General features: G+C 35.4%; 1 protein-coding gene across 1 annotated transcript in view; it reads right to left on the bottom strand.

Annotated features, from left to right (window-relative positions):
• LOC306843369 (neuritin-like) overlaps positions 1-19,847 on the bottom strand; it is a 28,647-nt gene extending 8,800 nt beyond the window's left edge. Inside the window, exon 1 of the mRNA XM_079374817.1 lies at positions 19,613-19,847. Coding sequence (XP_079230943.1) covers positions 19,613-19,724 — 112 coding nt within the window. The 5' untranslated portion in view covers positions 19,725-19,847. The remainder of the gene's footprint in view (positions 1-19,612) is intronic.
• Positions 19,848-20,594: the final 747 nt, after the last annotated feature.

Below are 20,594 nucleotides of genomic sequence, written 5' to 3'. Positions count from 1 at the left end.
ACATTAGAGGAGGAGAAGACAAAGAACTCTTTCACAATCACTGAAGCATTGCACGTAAATGGAAATGGCTGAAGAAATCAGAAAGACTGAAGTGCTTTGATGATGCCAAGGGGAAATTTAGACAACCGTCACTCATTACGAGACTCAACAGAACTATCAATCCTAAAATCATAAGGGATAATGTAAAGTAAGCTGGCTACTATTGCAAAATTTTAAAATAAAAAGAAGCTTATCTTGCTTACATGGTTACTCACGAAATAAGTATGAGTTTAAATGATTTAATTTATATTTTATTCATTTTTTTATTGCTGTATATTATACGAAAGCTTCCATGTCCCATTGGCCTAGCAACATAAATAATACATACATACATACATAAATAGTCCATTACAAAAATTGGCCTAACAAAAAGACGAACAAAATAACATATTTATTTGGATGAACTTCACAATTTACAATTCTATTTGTTAAAATTAATTAATTAGCTGAACATGAACTAACAATGAAATATTCTTCTGCATTTATTAATCTTAGTTGATGATTACAACATTTACTACATTATTAAAATCAAAAGTTTATGTTAATTTTATTATGGACATGAGCTATACATGATACTATACTATACTACTACTATATAACATGAACTAAAAATGAACAGTTGTATTTTTATTTACTAACGCTAACAAAGTATAATAAATAAATACTGTAACAAATGTATTGCTCTTTGTTAATTAATACTAGTTAATGAATGAACTAACCTAAAATGTTACAGTTGAACCATTCCAGAAACATTTACATGCAGTACAGACCTCACCACATACAAACAACAAAACTGAGCAGCCTGGGAGGAAAATGAAAGCATCTAAGAAGTGGATACGTCCAAAAAGTATCTTCGGATCAAAACGGAGACAAGATCTTACTGTGTCCAATTACATATCTCTGAATTTGTATCTCTGGCCGACGCTCAAGCGGGTTGAAGAGTAGTCTGTACCACTGCCTGCATTAGTAATGTTATTACTGATGTTGTGTAATCCAAGCTCTGATATATCTGAGTGCTGTCCACCCACACACAGCTTGATCTGGCCTGGCCCATTCAGTTCAGCGAGCCGTTATGACCCAGGCGGCAGACACACACAGGGCTTATTTGAACCACAACATGCATTTTTAATCTGTGGTGCCAGAGATCCACGGGGAGTCCATAGGGTCCTTAAATAAATAAATTATATAAAACAGGGCACTTGCATGAGAGGGGACTGCAGAAAGTGAATGAGACTGGGAAAGATGAAAAAAAAGGAATGAAATAGAAGAAATGAAACACTATAGGCAGCATTTGAATTGGGTGCATCAATTTCAAATTAAATATGCTAGTAATCACATTAAATAATAAAATAAATTATATTTATATAAATGTAATTTTATACAAATATTTAAATTCATATACAATTTATATGCCAGAATAAATTAATAATATGAATTGTATAATAAGTTTTAGGTCTCTTTAAAGTTGCAAAACTAATATAACATACTCTTTTCACCAAGAGAGAATATGATTAACACTAACACTACATCTATCTATCTATCTATCTATCTATCTATCTATCTATCTATCTATCTATCTATCTATCTATCTATCTATCTATCTATCCTATCTTATCTATCTATCTATCTATCTATCTATCTATCTATCTATCTATCTATCTATCTATCTATCTATCTATCTATCTATTCTATCTTATCTATCTATCTATCTATCTATCTATCTATCTATCTATCTATCTATCTATCTAACTTGATATCGACTAAGTACTATTGACTTCAAAACTTAAGATGCTTAAATCAGATGACCTCTGGAGCATAAGATGGGCAAGTGATGATGGAGGTTTAGGCCACATATGTGCCCATCTTCTATTCATGAGGTTGAATATGCAAGCTTTAGCCAGACCAGTGCTGAGCAAGCATATTTGGTGCTGAGGTTTGCTACATGTGCCTCTTGCAGACATCCCGCGGGGAGCACATCAAAATAAATTAAAACCATTTTTATTTGTCGGTTTCTGAAGATTTGCATTCACAAACACAGTAGTGCATGTAAATAAGGTTCAGTGGTGCAAGTAGACATGCAGGCAGGTTGCCAAAGTATGCTATAGTCAAACCGTTCAAGAAGGAAGAAGGAAGTAAAAAGGGGGTGAGTGGAATTTCCGGATGATCAAATCCTTGTGGAAAACTCGATATACAAACATCAAAACAATGCTTTGAAAAGCTCAGATTGTTAATTATTATATCACTGATACTTAGGTACAAATATTTCCCATATGGGAATGATACTTCTGTATCTAAGAATCTATCTTACATTACTTTATTATTACATTTTTACTATTTCTCTTTTCACTTTTGTGGGAGCAAATATATACATATTTATATCTTTGCACTGATAAAATGAAATAAAGAGATTTGTTGAACCCAGACACAGTGTGATATTGAGGGATCAGGACAAAGCTCTGGAAGACAGGTAACACTGATACTTTGTGTGATGTAAGAGACTGCATTGAGCAGAACTCATTAAGACTTTACCTCAGTGCCTGCTGGGAGCAAAGCTCAATCAGAAGCACTAGCAGTACAGCTCTAGACAGACACTTCATTATATACAGTATGGGGTTGGTTATATCGGGGTAATGCCTTTATTTGTGGGATATACAATATAAGTGTATTGACTGAAGCATCTAAGTTATTTGAAATAATAAAGCATTTATTTAAAAAGTGTAACAGATGTTTTAAATGAAGTTTTAAAAATAAAGGTTCCAAAGGGAGTTTTTCGCATTGATGTCATAGAAGAACTATTTTTGGTTCTTCAAAGAACCTTTCAGTAAACGGTTCTTAAAACAAACTTTTTTTTATTAGTGTAAAGCACCTAAACATGGAGGACCAGGAGTGCCACTTAAAAATAAAATGAAGAATCAGTTTATCAATGTAATAATTCAAACATAAAAATGTATGTAAATAAATCACTTTTTAAATAGACAAATTAATAGCCATATTTAAAGCTGTTTATTTCATTTGTGTTTTTAAATGTAGTTTAATAAACAATAAATATATTTTTTTTAATGTATAAATAAATAGACAAATTTAATGTTTTAAAACATAGATTGCTAAAATAATAAAAAGTATATTAATAAATAATTTTAAATGCACATTTTAAATCGCTTTTCAAAAAGCTGAACTCTCTCTAAAGACTTTTTTCTACTATACGGAATATTTTGTGCAATGGAAAGTTTCTATTTATGTTAAAGGTTCTTCAAGGAACCACAGATACCAATAAAGAACCTTTACTTTTTAAGAGTGTAAGGATCATATAGTTAGAAAATTAAATGTAATAATAGTAATAAACAGACATTTTACTGACCAGTTAAATAGTCTTTATTTTGTTTATTTACAGTCTTATCTTTATACCAGATAACAAAGAACATTCTCATAATTTTTTTATTATATAAATGTTAAAAGTCCTTAGAACGTCCTAATAAATGTTATATTTTGAGTGAAAACAAAGTTAGAATATTGTAAGAAATGCTTTTGTAGCCTTTAAATAATGTTATAATCAAAACAAGAAAACTGGACATTTCAACATTTTAGAAACATTTCAAAACAATGTTCCCACAACGTTTTTTATAACCTAAATTTGTAACTTGGGATATTGTATAACGTGTTTATCATTGGATAATGGTTGTTTTGCAACCATAATAATAATAAACCAAATCTTCCCATTTAGTACAAATTTAATAGAAGCACCTGAGATAAAGCTAAAGATAAATCTTCCTGTTTGGTGCAAATTTAATTCACTGTCGTCTAACAAAGTTTCAGTGGGACACATTAGGCACATACTGAATGCACAACTCTGCAGAATGAAAAACTGTTACTTTGTTTAAAATTAGAAGCAGTAGGGGCATTGCTGCAAAGTTTTATTGCTGCACTATGGCAACTTTTTCTATGGTAACTGTGGCCCTCTCTTGCGTAGCATCGTTAGGGGCGACGGGCTAATAAGCCTAGCAGTGACAACATAGCGTGCGAAAGGCGAGCCTCTATTCCCTGAGCTAACTCTGAAACAGGGCTTCCAGTGAAGCTGCCTGCAATAGCACAAACAAATTCTGATAATTAGCTCATGCCAGCAAAGTCTCCTTTCCAAGTGATTGGTTAACCTCTCCGGTTTTCCATTCACACCTTCACTCCCAGAACACTGAATGGTGGGAGGCTGCGGGGGATGAGAAGAAGTGCATTCGCCAGCTGTTAATTTCTTTCATGAAACTGAGGGGAAAGTGACTGGATGCGGTACAGAGATATGCACTGTAAATTGCGGCAGGCACATTTTGCTATTGAATTTGAATTCAAATTTAAAACAAAACTGAGAGGCAAAGCGAGTACAAACTTAATCTTCTTTAATAAGGATGAAAAATTAAGCTTGACTCGGTGACATAACCCACACTATGAGGTGGTTTTCATAGCCCAGGTCATGCTACAGGTGAGGAGGAATAATTGGAACAAAATGGAGCTCAAACAGAGGTGGGAGACAGGTTTCTGCTTGTTAGTACAGACCTTTTCTCCTTATTGTGTTATAGTGAGTTATATCCACCACAACATCAAAGCTCACTTCATTTTACACTTTGTGCGGCATAAGAGACAAACTTAAAAGAAATAAAACTTATCCTTGCTAGCTGGATATTTCAAAAGCCAGTGTTGGAAAGACGTATCTTAAAAGGAATATTTTTATTTTGCTTTAACGGATGTTTTTCTCACGCACATGCCCTCAAATACTCAGAGAGATGTAACACATATAAACATGTGCAATTCCCAGAAGAGTTTACAAAAATTTGCAAGCCCCATGGGATTGCAGTTTCATTTGGAGATGGGAGAGAGCTGGGGAGGGATGAGAGAAACGAAGGCAGGCAACGTCTTTCCCAACGCTAATGTGCTCAACACTGGCTTTGATCATGGAGCGGTGATGCAACTGCCACAATAACACAATCATTCACACGTGCGGACATGTGTCAATTTAAAAAAGTGGAAGGTTGAGGACCAAATGCGGCAAGACCTGGTTTCGATTGTAACTCTTCATTATCTCTCTAGGAACAGAGAAGATACAATGGTTCAGTGATTTCATGTGATAAAGGTGAAAGGCTCTCAGACGCTCACAAAAAGGCCTGGAAAAGAGATATCATACTTCCATTGGCATTAATTTGACAGCTGCTATCTGCCCAGAACAAGGTCACAGATAAACCTACACAGATGGAGGAACTCCTTCACTGAGATTCTCCCCTTAAATGCAGTTTAAATTAGATTCAGATTTCGACTTGTTGGAAGAGCTTAGCAGTAAAGACCCAATTAAAATAATTTCCACATCAAATACAACTTTAATCTTTTAAACCACCACAGCAGCGTTTCAATTAATCAGAAAAAAATCTGACTTAGAAAAAGGAGAGGAAGTCTTCTGGTCGGCATTTGACTTCAGGTGTTTAGCTATTAAGCATTAAAATTCATTTTGTAATGTAACATATTTCCTAGTGACATTCCACAAGTAATGTAGGTAACACTTTATTTTAAGGTGTCATAATACATAGTAATTCCCTAATTAAGTACTCAGTAGTAGCCGTTGTACTTACCTGAAACAAAATGTACTTACCATGTTACTAAGTTATGGAACAGCCTGTAATTACAGTTTGTAATTATATAGATGTAATAGACAGCTACTGTTACACATATGTAACAGGTCGAGTCTGTTACACAGCAACTAGTGCACTTAAGTACAATCTTGATACACTTTATTTTAAGTAGCTTATGCCTGTGTAATATTACGTAATTGTAATGTAATTAGAACGGTATTACATGTATTTAAGCTGTGTACTGGTGGGTTAAACTAAGGTGCAGCTGGATAAGGTGTACAGTGTAGATACACATGAAGTACACTTAAGTAAAATCTTGATACACTTTATTAAGTAGCTTATGTCTGTGTACTTACATTTATAATTACGTCATATAAAGTCTGCAACATATATGTAACAATCTTTTGGATACATAAGTAGCTGTATAACAGACTCGGTCTGATACATATGTGTAACAGTAGCTGCCTATTACATCTATATAATTACAAACTGTAATTATAGGCTGTTCCATAACTTAGTTACATGGTAAGTACATTTTGTTTCAGGTAAGTACAATGGCTACTACTAAGTACTTAACTAGGTAATTACTCTGTGTTATGGACACCTTAAAATAAAGTGTTACCGAAATGTAAGGTGGTTGATGACAGAATGAACAAAAGCAGTTAAAGCCTGGAATACACTACACGATTTTCCAGTTTGAACAAGTTGATGCTAGTTGAGGAAAGTCAGAGCCAGTCTGCAGATTACAGCTGACAGATTCCACAGAAAACTGCATAGTGTATGATGGTCACAGACGCATGTTTAATATTTTAAACATGTTTGATATTTTCAGCCGATTTTAGAACACATATTGTTTTCATTTGTCGTACGTCTCCTAGCAACAAGGTGCACGTTTCGAGTTTGTTGTGATTGGAACAGCTTTAAAGTCTTGTAGTGCATGATCCTCGGTCATGTAGTGTATGATGCCCAGTTTTCCTTTGTCACTATTTACAAAGTCGGTAAATGTATGATGCCTAGTGTTTTAAAAATCTGTTCAGATTTTAAAAGTTGTGTAGTGTATTCCAGGCTTAAACAGGGTGTGATTTCCAAAGTCATACAGTGATTGAAAACCTTATTTAATAACAAGTGTGACTCTCACACAGGTGTAGCAAATTAGCTCAAAGTGAGCTAAACGGGTTTGTTATCAATTATATATTCATCTTCAGGAATTACCTGTAGCATTAATAGTGCAATACAATGATTTGTTCGTCCGCAGTATTAATCGTCTATTGACTCTAAGGAAAATTATTTCTCTGGCCACGAAAAATAATTTCCTTACTAATACATTGCGCATAGAGCATGTAACAAAACCGGAACATTGAAGTGACCTCGTTCTGTGAGCAGCGGACACAGACAACCAAGTGTGGATGTATATTAAACTACACAACAGGGGAACATGCAACATCTAAATAAACACAGACATACACACATTAAACATAGGTGCCAACGCAAGGAAGGCATGGAGAGAGAGAGAGAGAGAGAGAGAGTTTATTTTAGTTTTTTCATTTATATGTTTATTATTGAAATGTTGTTATATGCATGTGTCAATTTTATTTAATTTCTTTATTTTCTTAAATATGTGGGTATATAGTATTTATAGAGTTGTAACTTTTAGTTTTAGTTACTTTTTCTTTTTTCTTTTTTTGCTTTGGACAAAAGCGTCTGCTAAATGACTAAAGTAAGTAAGTAAGATAGAGCGCTCGCGTGCACGAGAGTAATGACATGATTTACCCATCAGCTAAACACAACCTAAGAACCATTAGAGAATCACATAACCTTAATTAAAAGGGGTCGAAGCCTAGAAGCACATCTAAATAGTTAACAAGCGGTTACTTGCATTGGGTTTTTGGTGCTGAGTAAAGTGTCCTGTTGCATGTATAATGCGTAGATTCTTGATGAATTCCTTTAGGAGTGAAAGCTTCGTCATTACAGCCATGGGTTGATTGGTCCAAAGTGAATCGACAAAGTTATTGGACTTAAAACTGCCAGAAGCTGGGAGTGGCATATTCCGAGTTGTATTACATGTGGGCTAGGGTTATTGGCCGTTTTGTTTCACGGACCTGGCAACCCTGCTTTTGAACTGTCCTGTTCACACAACAGATTAAATATAGTATGTCAATCCCCTTCTCCCCTTAGCCATTCACAAGCATGATACCAATAAAGCTAATTATACTGTTTCAAAGATCCTTCTAATTCTATAGTTTTTGTAGTCATGTCAAAGCAGTAACTAAATCAGCATACTATCATCTCAAAACATTGCAAGAATTAGGTGTTTTGTTTCCAGTCAAGACTTGGAGAAACTTGTTCATGCCTTTATCACCAGCAGGGTGGATTATTGTAATGGTCTCCTCACCGGCCTTCCCAAGAAGACCATTAGACAGCTGCATCTCATCCAGAACGCTGCTGCCAGAATTCTGACTAGAACCAGAAAATCTGAGCATATCACACCAGTCCTCAGGTCCTTACACTGGCTTCCAGCTACATTTAGGATTGATTTTAAAGTACTTTTACTCGTTTATAAGTCACTCAATGGCCTAGGACCTAAATACATCCAGAAGAGATCAGATGTGCTAAAACATTAGCCACTTTTAAATCCAGACTCTGTCAGAATCTGTTTAACTGTGCATTTGTTGAATGAGCACTGTGCTACGTCCAAACTGACTGCACTGTATTTTATGTAATCATTTTCTATTCTTAACTGTTTTAAATTCATTTTAAATCAATTTCTATATCATTTTAAAATTCCTTGTTTTTATTGTTATTTTTTTAATTCCGTTTTTATTGCTGTGATTGTCATTTTTAATGACTATTTCACTTTCTTTTATGTAAAGCACTTTGTATGAAATGTGCTATATAAATAAACTTGCCTTGCCTTGCCTTGCCTATCAGTATAGGGAAGTTTACACCACATAGCTATATTGGTAACAACGCAGAGAAATGATTGGAATCCCTTTCAGAATTTTTTTCATGAACCCAACTCAATAAACAGAACGTTATGGTCCATTGGTGTGGACGCTAATATAGTTATCGTTCTTGGTGTGAATGGGCATGCTGTCAATCTCAAAATAACCAAATGTGAATGTAACCTTATTAAATAGCACTCAAATACAGGATTGACTACTGTATACAGCTGTTGTGTGAATGTGACCTAAATGGCGGGTAAAATGGAGGGAAAATTGTTGAAAAATAGTTGGTCTGGTTATTTTGATGAAAGATTAGAAACATTTTTAGATGAATCGTTCACTATAAGACCAAGAACTTGCATTATGAAAGTAAATGATGTCAGTTTTTATTTTGTCGATTTAAAGAAGGAATATAAGCATTTCATTTGAAAATAGCTGATATTTGGCATCAAAGCACTCAAACTGCACAGTTCATCATTCTTTCAGCCAAATTTACTTGAACAGATCATGTATTCATATGAAAGTCTTAGAAGTGTCTTCAAGACAGAAACTTTTCTTTGATTCTCAGCAATTTTAAATGTAGTCTCTGTAAGAAGCTAGCGGAAGCTGTCTTTATGTGGTGACAGAGGAAGAGAGAACAAAGAATAATAGTTTTTATGCTAAATCAGAAACCATTTGACAGGTCGGTATGATTTCCCTGGTCTTTATTTCACCCGAGTCTAATAACTACACTCAGAAATCCTCCAAAAGCTGTGAATAAACAAACCAGTATGTAATATTCCAACATCTAATCTTCTCGGTAGAACAAGAAATAGGGTAGTGATTAAACAAGACAATATTCAAACAATCATAAGGCGCAGTCTGCGGGGGCTTTGGGGTGTGGTACAGTCTAGAAGCAAAACACAATTAGAATGCAAACCTTGAACGCATAAGTCATGTTTAACTGAACGTTTGATGCTTTCACATACATTTCAGTCAGACGGTGAAAGATCATGACTGCATTAAAGCTCTGATATTAGGCCTTAATATCCGTCTCTCCTTGTACTCCCAATATGAAGGAGGAAAGATTCCCAGGAGTCTTTTTGATCATATGCAAATTTTGTGTTTTTAAAATATTCTTTCATCTGGCCATGTTGTGAAGTCAGCTTTCTTTTACACTGAACATGAAAACCTCACTTACTTAATTAAGGAGGAGTCTGGAATGCTAAAGTAAATACACAGCAAAAATTTGCACTCCAAAAATAATCATTGTGATTTCCAGCCGCAGATTATATGATGCTGCTGAGAGCACATTTTTGCAGTGGTGTATAGACAGGAAAAAAAAATTAAATAAACAAGCCAGGGATTAGGGATGATCCGTGAGCAGGGATAAGTGGTTCTCAATTACATTACAATAGAGCGTAACAGTAGGGCTCAGGAAGTAGGATCCCATTTATTTTCTCCATAGAGAAATTTATTTTTAATGTTAGCTTATGAAACTTTCTACACAGACCGACCATGAGCTTCGAGGTTGGTAATTGATGATATATGCTTCTGTACAAGCCAAGTCAGTGTGATTTAAACTTAATTTCTTAAAAATAAAAAATCATGTTTAATTGGGCAGGTGGCCACCTAAAGGCTGTTTTCCCAGCCAGTAGTAAATCAGAAAAAGTTTTATATTAGATTGGATTTGTTGAACAAAACAGTAGACTTGTTAATAATATTTTTTATATATTTTTATATTCTGTTTTTAGTCTGTTTTGTTGTAGTAGCCTATTGGGTATCATATACTGTATATAGCACCGTCTGGAACTCATACTGTTGCTGTCTCCATTTTAATTTTATTTGCTCTCATATTGACTTTAGTTTTGCACCTAAATTCCCATCCCAGGATGGCATAGTAACACCACAGCCAATAATCCTGAAAGAACTCAACAAGCCAGTGACAGTAATTGAGTCAGTCTTCCTATAGTTTTATAAATCTGACTATTTGGAATACATTTCTGTTCTGTTTGATTACATTATTTGCAATGCTTCAAAAATTGTTTTCCTAATACAGTCTTGTAGCATACAGTTTTCAAACACTTTGTTGCTTGGAATCAAATGTTGTGATTCTAGCTTGTTGGTTTGGTTCAAGGCTTAGAAATCTTTACTGAAGAATATTTGAAATCCTTATAAATAAAATGAATTAGAAAAATACTACATAGGAAACCAAGGCCACTGAAAATGAACTGTTACTGTTGTGCTCTATTCACATTATAATATAAATCTTCATTCATATTAATTTGACCTATGATGCACTCTTGTTTTGATTGTAACATAAATGCACCTGACCTTTGAACATTTCCCTCCCCGTGTTCTCAGATTTTTGAGACTGGAGGTTCAGAAACTATAGAAATAGTGGGTTTAAAATTAGAAAATTAAAGATTCTGAAAGGCTGTTCAGCCAGTGAAAGTGGTATCAAGGCTGAATATTAAGAGGTCCATACTATACCAGCCTGTGAGTCATAATATTTGTCAATGCCATTTACCAGGAAAGAGCCTGAACACATTTTTATTTTTCATAGAAATCTGCAACGCTGTTCTCTGAAGTAGGCCATGAAATAACTGAAGCCCTTTTGGTGACCACTTGGCACTGGCATACAATTTAGACAACGGCGGAAAAACAATTATGTTATTGAACAAAATCATTGCAGGGACAGTACAAAATCTAATCAGCAGAATGCTTTATTCTAGGATGATCAAAGAAATTATGATAAAAAAAAAAAAATTATAAGCACGACCATTTGAAATGATGACAAATCCTCTAGAACGTGATCCGTTGGTTAAACAATGCTTCATTTGGTCATTATCGCCAAACAAACATGACAGGGTCCCAATGCAGAGGCTATTAAACTGCTAGACACCAAACAAATAAATAAATACACACATTTGCAGACATGCAATATTGATTTGAGTTGACATGAATTTATAACTGTATTTGTATCATCTTTAAGCATTAACTATAATAAAAGTAGAGCCCACTACAAATCAATCGGCCAAGGAACAAGACGAACACTTTAGCAATATGACACTAAAATTAATACTGAAGCTTATTTTTAAACAAATGCTAAAAAGATGCAATTTGAAAGTTCTTTAACCAGATGACCTGTCTAATATACATCATTGCCATGGAAATATCTGAACACTGAATTCCACGACTGACCAGAATTGATCAGAATTTAATAAGAGCATTTAGTGCTGAATATGAAAATCTATAAGATGCTTCTGTATGAAAATTGTGCTAATCAGATTGTTTTGGCTTTGATTCCTATATTTTTACTTCTTTAAAACCACTGTAAAATGAATACTTTATCAGCTCTACATTGTGACAGCAACTAACATCTCATCTAATATGAAGTTTATTTTAGAAAGTATATCATTAAAAATGATATGCATGCACTGGTCAAAGTAAACTTAAAAAACTGATATATTTTACAAATATATTAGCAAGGATGAGTTCTGGCATATGCTTGAATAACTATTTCAATTCCGTAAGCTTTATGACTCACTGGTAACACAAATGGGATTTTCATTGCAGAGAATGGACTAGAGAATGGATTCAGTCAAGGACGTTTTGAAGGACCTAGACAGAAGCATCTGGCTCAGAGCTTTACATTATTTACAATTGAAACTTGACAGGGGAATCCACCTAGCTACACTATTAAAGATACACAGCATGATATAGTTTATACACAGATCTAATGCATAAGTGTAAACAGGTCTCCTGCATTTAATGAACAAGTGTGTGAGACCGTCACAGTCTCTACTGACTTGGATGTCTGGAAAACCAAGACAAACAGGCCCACCAAAGTGGTCTGTCAAGTCCACTTCGAAAACGTTACGTTTGAAAATGTTTTCTGTTGCAGAGCAGGGAGTCAGACACCACCTTAAATGTGTTTTAATATGCTTGCAACTACTCTAGCACTAATTAGAAACACTCTACGGCAATTAAATCAGCTCTTCTTACTAACTACCTGGGGTTGGAATCAGGGAAAGGCTTTCGGGGGGACTCAAACAGGTGGAGATGTTCTATTCTGGGCAGTGGATAGCTCTCTCCTCCCAAGCAGTGTCAGAGGAACAGAAGCAGATTTCCTGGAAGTAGATTGTGTTCTACAATAATGACAGAATTGGAGCTGTAAGGCTGTATATTCTGGCAAGAGGCCCGTGCTAAACAAAAGTAGCACTCAAACCCATGACTTCAGACTTTGCACATGAGAGGAGCAAAGGTGTTTCTAAATGTGTACACATTGTTAGCACAAATGCCCTCTTCTCTACCCTTTCTCTGTATTTCTCCTTCCCTCGAGTGCACTGCCTGGAGACTGTGGACCCTTGACTGAGGTGAGCGTTGAGGCCATGTTGAAACCATTTTCCATCCAGCAAATAAATGAGCTTACTGCTAAGATCAATAGACGCTCCTCTCATCCTCTCTGATGGAGAGTAAATGCGAGGTTCATTGCACTGGACACTAACACAGTGACCCAGTCCTGCTCTAATGAGTTTTTATCGACTGCAACATTGAAGTTCCCAGCTGTAACTTATCAGGGTTAGTGCATGCTTCCAGGCATACAGGCTGGGCCACTTCCAATTGCGGCAATATTCTCTCTAACGGCTGCAGCGTACTTTTCCGCTCTTCTCTTCTGCAGAATTCTTCTTTTCAGTTATCTTTTCTTTTTTTCTTGGCTTCTCATTTGTTCTCTTTTCTCAACTTATCTCCCCTCTTTTTTCCACTTGTCTCATATCCTTGTCTCATCATTACTCATTTCTCCTTGTCTTGACTCATCTCATTTCTTGTCTCGTGTTGCCTCCTTGTTTCATCTTTTTTTATTTTACCTAGTCTTGTCTCATCTCTTCTCTCATCTTGTCTTCTCATCTCTTGTCTCCTTGTGTCTTGTCTCTTTGTCACTTCATTACTCTTTCTCTTCCTCTTGTCTCATCTCTTTTGCTCATCTCATCTATTCTCTTACATTGTACTCTCATCTCTTTAGTTCTCTCATCTTGTCTCTTCTCTCCTCATCGCATCATTACTCATTTCTTCTCCTCTTTACTCATCTCATTTAATTTCTTCTCCTGTCTTCTCACCTCCTTTCTTCACTTCTCTCACATTGTCTCTTCTCTCCTCTGGTCTTATCTTTTTGTGTAATTCATATTTTTTCTCCTCATATTGACTCATCTCATCTCATTCTGTCTTGTAACTTCTCCCATCTTGTCTCCTTGTCTCGTCACTTTTTATCTTATCTTGTCTCTTGTCTTTTCATTTTGCCTAGCCTTGTCTCATCTCTTCTCTCATCTTGTCTTCTCATCTCCTTACTTTTCTCATCTTGTCTCTGCTCTCCTTGTCTCCTTTCTCCTTGTGTCTCGCCTCCTTGTCTTTTCATTACTAAATTTTCTTCCTCTTCTCTCCTTGTCTCATCTCGTCTCATCATTACTCATTTCATCTCCTCTTGACTCTTGAAGATTTTCTCTCTTGTCTCATGTCTTTTCAATTTACCTAGTCTTGTCTCATCTCTTCTCTCGTATCTTGTCTCCTTGTCTCATCACTACTCATTTCTCTTTGTCTCGACTCATTTATTTTATTTATTCTCATATCTTGTCTCCTTGGCACAGCTATTCATCTCATCTTGTCTCATCTCTTTTCACTTTCCCTGCTTTTGTCTAGTTTCTTGTCTTCTCCCCTCATTCTTGTCTTCTCCCCTCCCCTTACTTCTCTCATCTTGTCTCTTCTCTCCACTTGTCTCATCGTTATTTATTTTTTCTTGCTTTAACTCAACTCATTTCATGTTATTTAATTTTTTCTCTCATCTCGACTTGTCTCGTCTCATCTCTTTTCATCTCATTTCTTGTCTCATCTCTTTTCCTTTTGGCTAGCCTTGTCTTGTCTCGTCTCGTCTCTTGTCTTCTCATTTCTTCACTTCTCTCATCGTGTCTCTTCTCTCCCCTCGCCTTGTATTCTTGTCTCATCATTTCTCATTTCTCCATATCTTGATTTCTCATTTCATTTCTTATCACATCCTGTCTCCTTGTCTCATCTATTTTCATCTCATTTTATCTCTTGTCTCATCTTCTTTTATTTTGCCTAGTTCACCCTACACCTTCGCTTCTCTCATCTCATCTTTTCTCTGCTTTCATCTTATTTTGTCTCTTCTCATCTCTTTTCTTATTTTTCTTCTTTCATTTCTGTATTCTGTTCACAACTAAACTCCCTCTTCTTCCTCTCTGTCATCCTGCGTGTTGTTTTTCCCATCCTGTGATACCTGTTTCATGGTGTTCCTCTCTCTTCAGATCATCTCTGTCAGACTATCCATGCTTGTCACATAATGGCTAAAATTACAGAAAACCACACTGAGTGGATGTGTCTCAGCTCAACTGGTTCAAAGGGTCAGCCATTGAGGGAACAGTCAGTCAACCGTGATCAAATAAACCTGACAGACATATTAATCTTTCCTTATGTCCACCTCCACAGCACCACTGAAACAGAAAAAACAAACCTAAAGGACTGCTTGGTTCTTTCACTCAGATAGCTGATGTCTTTTTATAATAACAAGCAGCAACAGCACAACTGGCAATTTTGCTAATGCGCTTCATTCGTTATAATTACAGGAGAATCCAAAACCAGGATGTGTGACAGGAAAAATCTGTGTATGTATTGTAACAACATGATGTTCCCTTAAATACACTATTTAAAAGTACCAGTTGACTTTGCTCCCAAAGTCTTCATTTTAAAAAGTGCAAAAAAAGGGTAATGACCATATTTGGCTGCACATTTAGCCTCAGAATGTCCCGATGGATTCAACGAGCCTCTTACCTCTGATGCAGATATGCAACCCACACAAAATTTACTCCCTGGGAGATGGACTGCAGTGACCTTGGATTTTCGGTTAAAAACACCAGTGTTCTCTGTACACTGCAGAGTCTGCGTCCAACTCAGCTGCCTTTAATTACCCCTGCAAGTTGGGTCATTGTCTTTCCCTCCATCTCTCCCTCTCTCTCTCCTGCACACGCACACACATTAACCACATGCACACAAATGCTCACACCACTGAATCACTCAGGATTCATTAGTTCTAGAGGACACAAGTTCCTGTAACTTCAATAGAAGTAAGTCACTTTTCTCATGAATATTCATTCCTGGTGTCACAGGGGTGGGGAGTCGAGGGGATGTCATGCCTCAACTGCTGGTTCATTTCACAGCGCTTATTTGGGGACTAAGCTTTATACAGAGTCTATAACGAAAGACCAGATACTGACTTAGACAAGGTCGATTTGTATATAGTGAGGCTCAAAAGTCTGAGATGACTATAGTGAAAATTGTTTTCATTTGCATTTTTCTAATTTAACATGATAAGAAGAGAGAGAGAAAAAAGCAATGTTAATCTATGCTTTAGGGTGACGGCTAAACTGGCAATTGGAGTTTAAGCCTCACATTTCAGAGCAAAGTCTTTTGTATTTTAAAAGCAATAAAAAAAACTGTTATTTATTGTTACTCTGTTATGTTACTTATTGTGAGACTTAAATCATTGTATGGAAGGTTGCAAATTATGAGTTTAATTAGTGGTATTTTATAAAAAATGAATGAATGAATGAATGAATGAGTGAACGAATGAGTGAGTGAACGAACGAGTGAATGAATGAATGAATGAATGAATGAATGAATGAATGAGTGAACGAACGAATGAATGAATGAATGAATGAATGAATGAATGAACGAACGAATGAGTGAACGAACGAATGAATGAATGAATGAATGAATGAATGAATGAATGAATGAATGAGTGAACGAACGAATGAATGAATGAATGAATGAATGAATGAATGAATGAATGAATGAATGAGTGAACGAACGAATGAATGAATGAATGAATGAATGAATGAATGAACGAACGAATGAGTGAACGAACGAGTGAATGAATTAATGAATGAATGAACGAATGAGTGAACGAACGAGTGAATGAATGAATGAATGAATGAAAATGCAAAAATTAATAAATACTTTTTTGTTTTCAGTTGATTAGTATTTCAGTTGATTAGCATTTCTAATCTAAATATTTTATTATCAAAGATTTTATTATCAATCTAACAATTATGAAACAATTAATTAATATGATATATTATACCATAATCATTTTATTTAAAAATATTTTACATTTATCTTACTTTTTCTAGATTTTCAGTTAGGCTTGAAATTTTGGACTCTGTACATATATGCAAGTCCAGATGTCTCAAGCACTTCAAAAGTCACCACACACGATAAAAAGCAAGTGAGTGAAAGACCTTGGAACTTCATACAGTGCATCAATAGTGTATCCTGCAAATCAGACCACTTCCTATTTACTGAGTAATTACTGTTTCAGAAACGAACATTAGATAGAACGATATCCTTGGCGGTAAACATTAGTGTCCTAGTTTTCAAGCAGTCTTAAAACTATCTTTACTCAGAAGTCATGTCTGCTCCTTTCAATGCGGCAAACTGTCAACAGAGCACGCTTTAAATTTTCAAACCAAAAGCGTATGAATATGAAAGTAATGTGGGGAGAGAACGAGAGCGCAAAAAGATTGAGAAGGATTTTCTCTTCTACCCCCAAAATCAAACAAAATATAAATTATTCTATTTAAACTAAATCAAAAATTCTCACCACCCAGCGTGAGGTATTTAAAAACAGTTCAGGAACTGCTTATGACTACAACTTATGGAAAATCTTGTATTTTCCATAAACTACTGAATTTTGCATTCAATAAATAGCACATTGGGACTGAATAGTGCTTTGTTCTGCAAGCATTACTTGTACTGGAATCTTCAAGAAAGATAACTGTGTGTGAACGTCAATGTTTATTATCTGTATCCATTGTTTCACTTCATTAATAGGAAACAGCAAAACAGAAGCTTTTATTCAAAGCGACTATGTTCTCAGGGAATCGAAACCATGACCTTGTCCATCCGCAGTGGTGGAGTGAACTCACAATAACTGTCAATACAGCTGACTGCAGTCACATTTCAACAAAGACGCTCCTCTTCATTATTCATTTAACTCTAGATCTTACACTCGACATTGATTCACTTGTGTATATATATAAATAACCACTTCCACACTTGCTCTACAAGTCCCTTGTGTGCACTGTCTCAACTCATGTAGCAACAAAATACAGTGTGGCAATGTGACAGACGTGCTAAAAATAGGTGTTGTAATGTTTTATAGCAATTTATGGATTTCTTTTGTAGTCCCTAATCATACACTGTATCTTTCATATTTTCCCCATTAACTTATTTATTCTAAATTATGATACAACAAAACATCAGCTGATGTAAATGCTGTTCTCTCAAAAGCCAAGTTGCCAAATACTTAAAATACAAATTACAGTGTGGTTGTTTCATAGACTAATTATTGTCTTTAATCATGTAGACGGTCTAGCATATTAGACTTGCAGCATACGTTTGACATGTTAGGCTATATAGGAACAGCTCATATTTTATGGCATTATAAATGAATGATAAAATAGCTGGGTCTGCAGGAGCTGTGGTGCAGTAGTGCAGACGTTTTTTAATATGAAGCGAGAAAACAGCTCAGATATAGGTTCACAAATATTTTTATATATCATATTGCAAAAATAAATAAATTCTGTGTTAAGTTTCTTCTGAAGCTATTCTAAAGAGAACAGCAATAAAAAAAAAGTTCCAATCTTATCCCCCTTTCTCCCAAAACCTACCTATTGTCCTGTTTAATAAAAGGACAAAAAAGCTCATAAATAAACAATTGTGGTGGCTTGTTATGGAGTTGAGCCAGTATAAACAAAAGTCATGTGATAGCATAATGCTCATAATGCTTATGGTAGCCTATTATTTATGAGGAAGACTCATTCACAAATAACGCATCTGTTCAGTTGACTGAACGGGCTCCATCTGAACCGCTATTGAATCGACAGCTTGAGACATAACCTACACGCGTTGTCCAGAACAAAAGACTCCAATGAGTCGGTGTGTCACGACACCGATTCTTACAGTGAATCAACAACATCCAGCGCAAACAGCGCAGACCGAATCCCGAGCGAGTGACTCTTTTGAGCCGGTTCTTTTAAGTGAATCAAAACCACACAATGCGCTACAACTGCCGAACGAATTGACTGACTCTTTTGAGCCGGTTCATTTTTTGTGAATCAAAACACTTATGAATCAGTCGCGTCACTGATGTAACCGCAGTTGCTTTCGTCTGACTTGAAATGAACCAAGAACTGTTATGTTGTACTTAAAGCTGTAGCTGTTCATGTGACAAAGTTGCAGGTACACATTTTTAGATTAACCAGTGATATTTTGTAAAATTAAAAAAAGATTGTTACTAATTTTTTAACAAATTAATGGATTGCAATATACGTCATTATGAATTCTTGCCAATTTTTTAATTTACCTATAAAGTACAACCTCTAAAGACTGGAATCCTTAAAAAGAATCAGAACCACATTCAATTCACTTGCTTTTTAATAATTTTAAATCCTACACACGTCTTAAACACACGTTATGACTGATTACATCCGTAAATGAGCAAAAGGGGTTTACTCTCCGGAGAGAAGAGCTGCTTTTATTCATGATTTGTAACTATCGTTGTCTTTTCTCTCTCCCACTCACAGATTAAATCCTCGGGGGAAATAAGTCAGCGGTGCCCCGGCAACATCCAGAGCTCAACTCCTCGAGCGATGGAGCACTTTTGGACAGATACACACTTAATACACCAGTATGTTTTTTTTTTCTTTTCTATCTGCTGTTTTACACATTTATCCAATTTAAAATGGGAAAAACAGCCCATGAACAAAAACATAATCCGACAAGGTAACCTCTCTTGCTCTATATTTGTCATAATTTCTCTGAAGCTGATTCATTGCATCTTAAATAAACCAAAAATGGGGTTTGCCTCAAGTGCATGCTGGTTAGAAAAAGCGAGCAACCTCTAAGGTCCATATCTAAGCATTTAAAATAAAAAAGTCGAAGCAATTTAGCAAACGTATATTAGCATCAACTTACGCAGATGTAAAGCAACAGGCAAGATGAGGCAGGCGTTGCAGAGGAGAGGTGTCATCCTGAACGGATCCCAGTGCACAGAAACTGAAGGGAGTTCAGTCAGATGTGTGTTCATTTAATAGAAACTTGCGCTGGAGTGATGAATGATTCACTAGCGCGCGCGTATCTTGTAGTAAAGGGGAGGAGGCTGCGGGAAAACACGACTTGACTGCTCAACGGAGCACAACTTCGCATTACTACACGCTGGTCTACATACACTTTCATCAATAATCAGAAAACATTACATAATGATAACGTCAGTAGCTCACGTACATATTTGAAAATCTATATTTTATGTTATTTTAATTAGAGTGTATTTTGACTAATGCTCTGTAATAAATGTATTACAATTACACAGAGTTATTGCACTTAAGTTGCATTCGGTTACACTTTATTTTATTGCGTTTTTGTTGCAATGTACTAGGCTACATTTAAGCAGTAATATTAACAATTTACTTTTAAGGTTCCAATTAGGGTTAGTTGCATAAGTATGCATATTTAGTTATTACCATAGTAAATGCATGTAATGTGTAACAAGGACGCTGTAAAATAAAGATTTACCATAGTTTGTATCAATTATAATTACATACTGTACATTATACAGATTTTATAATAGAGGTTTTAACTGCGTGTAATGCATGAATAACTGACGATATCCCATGTTCATGATTTTTAAAAACAACTCACAAAGGCAAATTACTATTTACTAACTTATTCACAAATAAAAGGTTTTACTGCAGTTTAAATTATAATTTTTTAAGTTTTATGCATCTTAAATATTTAGTACATTGAGGTTTTATCCTCAAGCGTTTATATTTTCATCTCTGCATGTTAATTTCAATTGATTTTATTCATGTTTGTCTTTTCATAAATGTGATCCATATTAAAAGGTGTAAGGAGGTGCCACAGCTTATTGCAATAATTAAAACAGGCATATGGAAAAGAA

Source organism: Barbus barbus, assembly GCF_936440315.1.
Source record: "Barbus barbus genome assembly, chromosome: 23".
Taxonomy (NCBI): domain Eukaryota; kingdom Metazoa; phylum Chordata; class Actinopteri; order Cypriniformes; family Cyprinidae; genus Barbus; species Barbus barbus.
The sequence above is the reverse complement of the archived record's forward strand: the minus strand, read 5'-3'. Positions and strand labels throughout refer to the sequence as shown.